At 39.7% G+C, this 11,027-nt stretch overlaps 1 protein-coding gene across 1 annotated transcript; it reads left to right on the top strand.

The window, feature by feature from the left end:
* Positions 1–8,474: 8,474 nt before the first annotated feature.
* Positions 8,475–9,420, top strand: OR10A3 (olfactory receptor family 10 subfamily A member 3). The gene is given in 3 exon segments (XM_065882330.1): positions 8,475–8,738; positions 8,741–9,083; positions 9,086–9,420. Coding segments are annotated over 3 exon segments (942 nt in total).
* Positions 9,421–11,027: the final 1,607 nt, after the last annotated feature.

Below are 11,027 nucleotides of genomic sequence, written 5' to 3'. Positions count from 1 at the left end.
TACCTTGTGGAAAGCCTGGATGTCGTTACCAAAATGTTTAATATTTTCTAGTACGAATATGGTAACACTGAAAATTTAAGTGGGAAAAAGTCATTCAGATGATTTTATAGTTGGTGCTTTTTAACTTGAAGTTAAAACTTCTGGACTAGCTATGTAACTTTGAGCAAATACGTAACTTCTCTGGCTCTATTACTTTTCTGCTAAAATAAAGATAATGTTATTACTCTCACAGGGTATGTGTTAGAACCAGAGGACTCAGTGTTCAGTCTACACTGACTTGAATAGTCAATAAGATCGTTGCTTCAGTCCCAGCAGAATATAGGGATGAATGAACCTGCAGGCTTGGCTTTATCCAGAACTCTGATTATATAACCATGACCTGCGTTCCCTTTCTGTATTTCTCATCTCTGCTTCCTTAGGGTAGATTCCATTCTCAAGGAAACTCTCTCCTCCTAGAGGCAATAGGCTGTCAACAACACTTAGGGATACATTTTCTCTAATCTGTGTCTTGTGGGAAACATACCAGTTATCCTGCGGAACAAAGGTTTTCATTCACAAAAACCCATTCAAGGACCCCTCCCATATTGTTCACTGTAGTGGGATCACCTGTGAAGCCACGAACAAGACACTGTGATGGTGACTAGAATGGGAAATGCTGCTAATATGCACTTCTCATGGCCCCTACTCCATAACTGGGAATAGCGTCAATCCCAGCTATGCATACCTGAAATGGTTTAATGAAAAGATTCCCCAAGAGAAATAAAGGTATTGTTGGCAGGGGAAGGAGGCCAATGAACGATGGTGAGTCAATACTCAAATGTCCCTATACATATGAGAAAGCACATTGTCTACTTTAAATTATTGTATAAATACAAGGAGGTAAGGTGAAAGCTGAGACCCATTCAAATTTCATTAGTTGTTTTTGCAAGACACTGGCAAGAAGTATAGATAGGGTAGAATGGATGGGAAAACAAGAAACCTTACAAACAGTTTCATTGATAGTCCTGAAGGACATGGATGTGGTGGGTGAAGAAGAGAGGATTTCAAATCTTGGTGAAAGGGAGGATGGGGAACAAATGGAAACAGAGTAAGGGAAGTCCATAAATGAATCACTTCAAGGACTTTTCACACTTTAGGAGTTAGTTCCCAAGTCCAGGAGTGAGGGAGAAAGGGATACAAAGGAAGTCAAGGGGCAAATAGTCACTCATCCTACTAATGAGAAGACCTTCTTGGAATTGACCATTCCTTCATTGAACAATCTGAACGTCTGACTATAAAAGGCATTGCTGGGAACGCTGTGTGGATTTTCCAGTCACCTTCTATCATGGTAAGAAACCTGGAAGTGGGGAAAAGGAAGTGTGACACAAAGATATTATTTTCTTCCTGAGTCTCTTACGAACTAAGAAGAAAAACAACAGAGTAAGTACCATCAGTAGCCACTTTTTAAAGGTAAAGATGGGGTAGTATTTCTGCCAGTGTTCCAAAAAGGGAAGAGAAAATTCTAACTTATCTGAGAAGGAACATTGTCAGTGGCAATCATGACAAAAGTGGATGCAGAAAACCCTCAGTACAATGCCGGAGGGGTCTAGAGGCACATCAGCCATGATAGAACAAGAGTCTGATAAGTATTCATGATGATGCTTCTGCCAGGGTTCAAGATTGGAGCAGTAACCCTCAACAAATTTGGTATAGAAAGAACATACCTCAACATAATAAAGTCCATATGCAACAAACACAGATGACATCATACTCAATGGTGAAGGATTGAAAGCTTTTCTTCTAATGTCAGAAACAACACAGTGGTGCCCACTTTCACCACTCTTACTCAACATGGTACTGGAAGTCCTAGCTAGAGCAATCAGGCAAGATAAAGAAACAAAAGACAACCAAATCAAAAGGAATGAGTAAAATTGTCCTTATTTGCAGATAATATGATCTTATATATAGGAAATATTAATGACTCAACCAAGAAACTGTTGGAACTAACCAACAAATTCAATAACGTTGCAGGATGTAAAATCAACATACAGAAATCAGTTTCTGATTCTATACACTAACAATGAAATATCTGAGAAAGATATAAAGAAAACAATCCCATTCACAGTAACATCAAAAATACTAAAATATTAGGAATAAATTTAACCAAGGAAGTAAAAGATCTGTATAATGAAAACTGTAAGATTCTGATGAAAGAAACTGAAGATACAAATAAATGGAAAGATACCTCATGTTCATGAATTGGAAGAATTAATTTTTTTTAACTGTCTGTACTATCCAAAGTCATCTTTAGATTCAATGCAGTCCCTATCAAAATTCCAATGACATTTTTTGCAGAAATAGAAAAACAATCCTGAATTTTATATGGAACCACAAAAGACCCCAAATAGCCAAAGCAATCCTAAGAAAGAACAAAGCTGGAGGCATCACACTTCCTGATTTCAAACTATAATACAAAGCTATAGTAATTAAAACAGTATGTTACTGGCATTAAAAATTGATACATAGACCAATAGAACAGAACAGATATCCTAGAAATAAACCCCCACATATACAGTCAACTAGTACTTGATAAGGGAGCCAAGAAGACTCAATGCGGAAAGGATAATCTCTTCAATAAATGGTGTTCAAAAATGTGGATAACCATATGCTAAAAAATGAAATTGGACCCCTATTTTACACCACTCACAAAAATTAACCCAAGATGGATTAAAGGGCTTCCCTGGTGGCGCAGTGGTTAAGAGTCCGCCTGCCAATGCAGGGGACACAGGTTCGTGCCCAGGTCTGGAAGATCCCACATGTCGCGGGGCGGCTGGGCCCGTGAGCCATGGCCGCTGAGCCTGTGCGTCCGGAGCCTGTGCTCCGCAACGAGAGAGGCCACAACAGTCAGAGGCCCGTGTACCGCAAAAAAAAAAAAAGAGAAGATGGATTAAAGACTTAAACATAAGACCTGAAACCATAAATCTCTTATTAGAAAACTTAGGGAAGAAATTCCTTGATTTTGATCTTGGCAATTATTTTATTTATTTATTTTTTTAACATCTTTATTGGAGTACAATTGCTTTACAATGGTGTGTTAGTTTCTGCTTTATAACAGAGTGAATCAGCTATACATATACATATATCCGCATATCTCTTCCCTCTTGCATCTCCCTCCCTCCCACCCTCCCTATGCCACCCCTCTAGGTGGTCACAAAGCACCGAGCTGATCTCCCTGTGCTATGCAGCTGCTTCCCACTAGCTATCGGTTTTACATTTGGTAGTGTATATATGTCCGTGCCACTCTCTCACTTTGTCTCAGCTTACCCTTCCCCCTCCCCATGTCCTCAAGTCCATTCTCTAGTAGGTCTGTCTTTATTCCCATCCTGCTCCTAGGTTCTTCATGACCTTCTTTTTTTTTTTAGATTCCATACATATGTGTTAGCATATGGTATTTGTTTTTCTCTTTCTGACTTACTTCACTCTGTATGACAGACTCTAGGTCCATCCACCTCACTGCAAATAACTCAGTTTTGTTCCTTTTTATGGCTGAGTAATATTCCATTGTATATATGTGCCACATCTTCTTTATCCATTCATCTGTTGATGGACACTTAGGTTGCTTCCATGTCCTGGCTATTGTAGATAGAGCTGCAATGAACATTGTGGTACATGACTCTTTTTGAATTATGGTTTTCTCAGGGTATATTTGGCAATTATTTTTTGTATATGACACCAAAAGTACAAGCAACAAAAGCAAAAATGAACAAGTGGGCCTAATCAAACTAAAAAAACTCTACACAGCAAAAGAAATAATCAACAAAATGAAAAGGCAACCTACAGAATGGGATAATATATTTGCAAACTATATATCTGAAAAGGGGTTAATATTCAAAATATGTAAAGAATGCACACAACTCTATAACAGCAACAGCAACAACAGAAATCCAGTTTAAAAATGGGCAGAGGGACTTCCCTGGTGGCACAGTGGTTAAGAATCTGCCTGCCGCACATATACACAATGGAATATTACTCAGCCTTAAAAAGAAATGAAATTGAGCTATTTGTAATGAGATGGATAGACCTAGAGTCTGTCATACAGAGTGAAGTAAGTCAGAAAGAAAAAGACAAATACCGTATGCTAACACATATATATGGAATTTAAGGAAAAAGAATGTCATGAAGAACCTAGGGGTAAGACAGGAATAAAGACGCAGACCTACTGGAGAACGGACTTGAGGATATGGGGAGGGGGAAGGGTGAGTTTTGACAGGGTGAGAGAGAGTCATGGACATATACACACTAACAAACGTAGTAAGGTAGATAGCTAGGGGGAATTAGCCGCAAGGCACAGGGATATTAGCTTGGTGCTTTGTGACAGCCTGGAGGGGTGGGATGGGGAGAGTTGGAGGGAGGGAGATGCAAGAGGGAAGACATGGGAACATATGTATATGTATAGCTGATTCACTTTGTTATAAAGCAGAAACTAACACACCATTGTAAAGCAATTATACCCCAATAAAGATGTTTAAAAAAAAAAAGAATCTGCCTGCCAATTCAGGGGACACGGGTTCGATCCTTGCTCTGGGAAGATCCCACATACTGCGGAGCAACTAAGCCCATGCGCCACAACTACTGAGCCTATGCTCTAGAGCCCGCGAGCCACAACTACTGAGCCCATGTGCCACAACTACTGAAGCCCACATGCCTAGAGCCTGTGCTCTGCAACAAGAGAAGCCACCGCAATAAGAAGCCCATGCACTGCAATGAAGGCTAGCCCCCGCTCTCTGCAACTAGAGAAAGCCCACGCAGCAATGAAGACCCAATGCAGCCAAAAATAAATAAATAAAAAATAAAAATGGACAGAGAAACTGAATAGACAGTCTTAAACCACTGGACCTCCAGGGAATTCCCTGAAGAATTTCTTAATGGGGGAGGTCATGGTGGAATTAAGCCTCCTGAGTGAAGAGGTGTTTATTCTCTGTAGAAACTGAGAACGTTGCTCCAAGTTTGTGCAACTGAGCTTTCTTATGTCTGTATGGGAAAATCTATAAAAATTGTTAGTAAGTCCTTCAGAGAAAGATTCTCCCAAGGCAAACGATTCAATGTCATCTAATGTTATAAAATTAGTGCATTGAATCACTGAGTTGTATTTATGGGAGGGTTTCTTAACTAAAGAAGTGAAACATCTGTTTAAATGGGATGAAAATCAGAGGCAATCATTAGGTAAGGAACTGGAGATTCTGCTTACGTACCTGTCAGTGAGTTTACCATTTATAGTTCTTCTTGCTGATAATTGGAGATGCCTATCAGTGCTCATGTAAGAATGCCAGCTACTCGGCCTTTCACATTCACATCAAAGTTTGAGTAATAATTAGAGCTATAAGTAGTTTGCTTGCACTACTCATTAATTCATAAAAGTTTGTAGCTGGGGTGGAAAGTTGGCATAAATAAGGCCAGTCATGGAGAAAGATGAAACCCAGAGGAGGAAGTGATTTGCCCAAGGTCATACAAAAAGTTAACATTAGAGTCAGAAGAACATGTCAGTGAATGTCAGGCCAGCATTTGTAGTTTGTGTTAAAGGGAAAAGGTGGAGACTTTGGGTATGTTTTTTTTTTTCTTTGCGGTACGCGGACCTCTCATGTCGAGGCCTCTCCTGTTGCGGAGCACAGGCTCCGGACGCGCAGGCTCAGAGGCCATGGCTCACGGGCCCAGCCGCTCTGCGGCATGTGGGATCTTCCTGGACTGGGGCACAAACCCGTGCATCGGCAGGCGGACTCTCAACCACTGTGCCCTTTTTCTTCTTTTTTTAATCTCTCATGAAGACAGCAACTTAGCTTTGTTTTCTAACTTTATCAGCCCCGGAAGTTTGTGTGTGTGTGTGTGTGTGTGTGTGTGTGTGTGTGTGTGTGTGTGTGTGTGTATTTTTTGGGCACTCCGTGTAGCCTGTGGGATTTTAGTCCCCCAACCAGGGATTGAACCCGCGCCCTTGGCAGTGAGAGCATGGAGTCCTAACAACTGGACAGCCAGGGAATTCCTCAAGTTTGTATGTTTTTAATAGGATACTCTAAATTTTCTTATTTTCAAAACGAATTTGGTTTTATACACCTGGAGCTTAATACATACTTTTGTCTACTAGAAATGGTCCTTAAAAAGGGTGGTTTTTTTTCTTCCTGTAGAGTTCACTTTACTAATTTTGGGAGATTTTTTGATATCCAAAATATAACTATTAAAATTAATATAGACATTTGATTTTAATATATTGCTATGGCCAAATTCAGTAAATCGACGTCCCTTTTTATTCTCTGCTATTGTCCTAGTGATCTGAGCTCAAGACAACATTACACTGTCTTCCGCTTGCTTGTCCTTCTGTCCTCCTGGCTTCCTCATGTAACTACAGTGAAATTCTGCTAGTTTTCAAAGCATCCTCCAAAGGCCAAGTCGAGTACTAAGATGTCATGGAATACTTTTGATTTCAGCAAGCCAGCCTTCCCCCTTCCACATCCTGCGCTTATGGTTGTTCACTCTCGCACTCCATTCAGAAGTAATATTTCCCTCTTTAAATTTCTAGAATACTTACTCTGACTCTGGTTTCCCTTAAATGGCAGCCTGAGAAGTGGGTGTTTTATTTTACTGATAAAAGGAGACTCTGGAGGTTCGGGGAGGGAGGATGATCTTATTTTGGTTGAGGTATGAGGGATGGGTTGGAGGAGAAGTTACAAAACCTGGAGAAGCCAGTTAGGAAACCATTTAACAATGGGGGGAGTTTGAAGGGGGAGGAAAAGAGGCAGTGAGCTGGAGCAGCGTCAGTGGTGATGAACTTGCTGAGCCCAGAGGGACTCCAGATTTTAAAGATCCAAGCGTCCAACAGTGAGTAGGATGCTGGGGACAGGGGAGAGTTGGTTTGGGTGACTGGAGGGGAGATCAGGGGAGAAGTGAGGTGCTCTGCCCAGAGCGGGGCTCAGGAAGAGCAGCTGGACTGGTAGGAAGATGGTCAGCTCTGCTTGGGGCTGGCTGGCCCCTAGGACACAGGCAGCACGTGTTCCTCCTACGTGCTGCCCACCCACCACTATTCCAGCTTTCCTTCAGCCTGGCTGTCATCTGAATGGAGGGGAAGCCTTGCAGCCAGCAGTTTTCCCTGAATAAATCAGAGAAACATGCATGTCAGAGCCAGAAGAGATGTCCTGGGCTATTTTCCTTCCCCCAACCACACCGGGGAGCCTGAGTGCAGGGAGAAGCAGAGACTCACCTTGGAGGTAGTAGCAAAGTCAGGACTAAAGCTCAATCTGCCAGTGTAGTGGTATTTCCAATCCCACAGGAAGCCTCAAACTTCTACAGAAGCCATGGATTAATTCTGGGGCTCTCTGTTTGAATTTGATTTATTTTTCCTTCAGACACTGTATTCCTTAAGGGCAGATTCTGGGTTTTCGCAATTTTAATATTTATTATTCCATCTCTTCAATAAATATTGGTTTAGCATCTATTATATAAGTTAGTATCTACTCTAGGCTCTGAGAATACAATGCACACCTGAACAAAGTTTCTGTCCTCCTGGAGCTTACATTCCAGAAGGGGGGGTTAAACAATAAGCATAAAACTCAAATAAATGTGTGTTATTTCAGTTGGTGATGACTTATGGCAAAAAATAAAACAGGGAGATGTGGGACTCAAAGAATGCTGGTGTAGGGGGGAGAGAGATAGAGTTAAACCACAGGATCAGAAAGACAGAAATGGCATTTTTATAGCCTTGGTAGCTACTTTATGGTCACAAGGGTAGTACATGGAGAACTGACCTCTGAACTTTCCCATTCAGGCAAATTTCAGTATAATTAGGCAAATCTACTCTGACCAGAAACCAGTGTGCTTAAAGCAATTTACTTATGTTCATCTGAGATAAGTGAATTTAAATTCAACCCCTTTTTAGTGTTTCTGTATTTGTTGGGGTGTATTATTCATATATTTCATTCTAAACAAAGTATTATAAATGCATTTTGAACCTTAACATTTATAGTAAATATTCACCACATATTTGTTTTAGTTTTGAATTATTAGTTGTAATTTTTTCTGGATATTTTTTGCTATTTGTTTATTTGAAACACTTTATTTGAAAATTCATATATAAACATACAATTGAAAAGAACAGAGATGCATACATCAATGTAATAGACAATAGATTCTAAGTAATATAATGTCTGTTTGTGTTTTAAGGAAAGGATTAATTTTCCACCTGGCAAAAAAGTTGCCAGAGAACACCTGCTGTTATTTTGTACTTTTGAAACAAGATTTCTGAGCCAAAATTCTTCACTTCTTTATTTGTGTTTGAAAGATTCACTATTCCAGTAACTGGCCATTCTCAAAATTTTCAGGTTGATTTGTCAAAATGAGCTCATCATTATATCTTCTGTCAAGAATATCAGACTTGAACTCTCAGCTATTGGATTGTTACTTTATAATTTACATACATGGTCCATAAAAACAATATACACTCCACTACTGAAATGAAAAGGCAAAACCAAAGCTCTGTGGTTGAATTCATCCTCTTGGGCTTTTCTAATTTTCCTGAACTCCAAGGGCAGCTCTTTGGGGTTTTCTTGGTTGATTACCTGGTGACTCTGATGGGAAATGCCATCATTATAGTCATCATCTCCCTGGAACAGAGCTTACACGTTCCCATGTACTTGTTTCTCCTGAACTTGTCTGTGGTGCATGTGAGTTTCAGTGCAGTCATTATGCCTGAAATGCTGGTGGCCCTCTCCAATGAAAAAAAAGTATGATCACCTTTGCAGGCTGTTTTGCACAGACGTATTTCATTCTTCTTTTTGGTGGGACCGAATGTTTTCTCCTGGGGGCAATGGCTTATGACCAATTTGCTGCAATCTGCCGTCCTCTGAGCTACCCAATGATTATGAACAAAAGGGTTTTCATGAAATTGGTTATATTCTCATGGGTCTCAGGGATCATGGTGGCTACTGTGCAGACCTCATGGGTTTTTAGTTTTCCCTTTTGTGGCCCCAATGAAATTAATCATCTCTTCTGTGAGACTCCCCCAAGGCTAGAGCTTGCATGTGCAGACATCCTTTTATTTGAAATCTATGCATTCACTGGTACGTTTTGATTGTTATGCTCCCTTTCTTGTTGATACTCCTGTTTTACATTCGAATTCTCTTTGCCATCCTGAAGATGTCATCAACCACTGGGAGGCAAAAGGCCTTTTCCACCTGTGCCTCCCATCTCATGTCTGTTACCCTCTTCTATGGCACAGCCAGTATGACTTACTTACAACCCAAATCTGGCTACTCCCCAGAAACCAAGAAGCTGATGTCCTTGTCTTACTCACTTCTTATGCCTCTGCTGAATCCACTGATCTACAGTTTGAGAAACAGTGAGCTGAAAAGAGCTTTGATGAAATTATGGCTAAGAAAAGTGGATTTATATACATTCTGACTATGCTGAGAAGCCATGTGATATTTGGTCAATGCTGGACTGAACTTTATTTAAATTTAATAAATGGTAGAAACAGTTTGCATTTCTTGGTACGAATATGTTTGATTTTTTGAGTTCTACAAATCTGATAATATATTAGGGCATCTTTATATATTAATGTTTTTATTCTTTTTTCATAGATGCATAATATTCCTTAATATTAGGTATAATACAGTTTCTTCAAAAAATTGTTTATTAAAAAAAAAAATTAAAAAAAAAATTGTTTATTGGTGGCCATATGGGTATGTGTTAACTTTTTGTCTCTTTAGAGAAAGCTAAATAAAGAAACTAGTTTTTTACATTCAGAAACATTGTTGCTTTAATTTCTGCAGAATAGGTTCCACAGCAGGGTTTTGATGGATCAAATAAACTGTGAGTTTGCCAACTTTCGTCAATAATACCAAAATTACTTTAAAAAATGATGTTAACAATTTCAGATTGATTTTGAAAACCCACTCTGCCCCACTGACTGGTTTGAGCTCCAGGAAGCCAACAAATAGATGAGCTTTTTATTTTTTGAGTGAAAATATGTCCATGTGTAAGTTGAAAAGAACAGCTATTTATTGAGAGGACCACACTGGTTCTATTCAAGGACCTAAAGACATTATAATCCACAGCTGGATTTCATCTGGTTATTTTAGAATATATTCGTCCATTGTGTTACTGTTTTTGAGGGTCATTTATCATACTGCTTTTTCACTTATAAACCATTGTTTTGGAAATCTGGTCAAATTTCTGTTATAGGGCAAAAATGCCCTCAACATTTGTCAAACAATATATGAATTTTTTTCTTGTAGAACATAAATATGATAAATTGTGCCTATTTTCTATTATCCATGAATCGTATCAATCTGTGTGTATCTTTCCCAGAAAGAATAGACACTGTGACAAATATAATACTTCATTCTTGCTTCTTATTTTAATATTGCTAGTAGGCAATAGAAAGTGTCCAACTCATTGAACCTACATCAAAGGAGCACCACCATTCATTTATGCTTTGGGTGAGATAAAAAAGAGGTTGGAGCATTTTCTCTTTATGAAACATTCCTTTTTTTTTTTGCAGTACGAGGGCCTCTCACTGTTGTGGCCTCTCCCGTTGCGGAGCACAGGCTCCGGACGCGCAGGCTCAGCGGCCATGGCTCACGGGCCCAGCGGCTCCGCGGCATGTGGGATCCTCCCGAACCGGGGCGCAAACCCGCGTCCCCTGCATCGGCAGGCGGACTCTCAACCACTGCGCCACCAGGGAAGCCCGAAACATTCCTTTTGATGGAAAAAAACTTTTTTCTTTATATTCATACCTACCCCTGCCAAAAATGGGAGTGGAGTGCAAATCTGATTCAACTTTCAAACAAAACAAAACAAAGAAATTACATTAGCAGATTGCTGAAATCTTGTGGAAAATATCTGAATGCTGTATAATAATGTTCTCAGACATCAAAGAAGCATCAGCAAAAAACTGATTGAATCTCATCCCTTGATATCCTGAAATTTCTTTCTCATAGCTCTTAAAAGGACCAATTAAGTAAGGCTTATCTAAATCAAACAGGCAATCAAATGAAACTAAATAC

This window comes from Phocoena phocoena, chromosome 8 (assembly GCF_963924675.1).
Source record: "Phocoena phocoena chromosome 8, mPhoPho1.1, whole genome shotgun sequence".
NCBI classification, from domain to species: Eukaryota; Metazoa; Chordata; class Mammalia; order Artiodactyla; family Phocoenidae; genus Phocoena; species Phocoena phocoena.
Note: the sequence above shows the minus strand (reverse complement) of the source record. Positions and strands in the feature narration are given on the sequence as shown.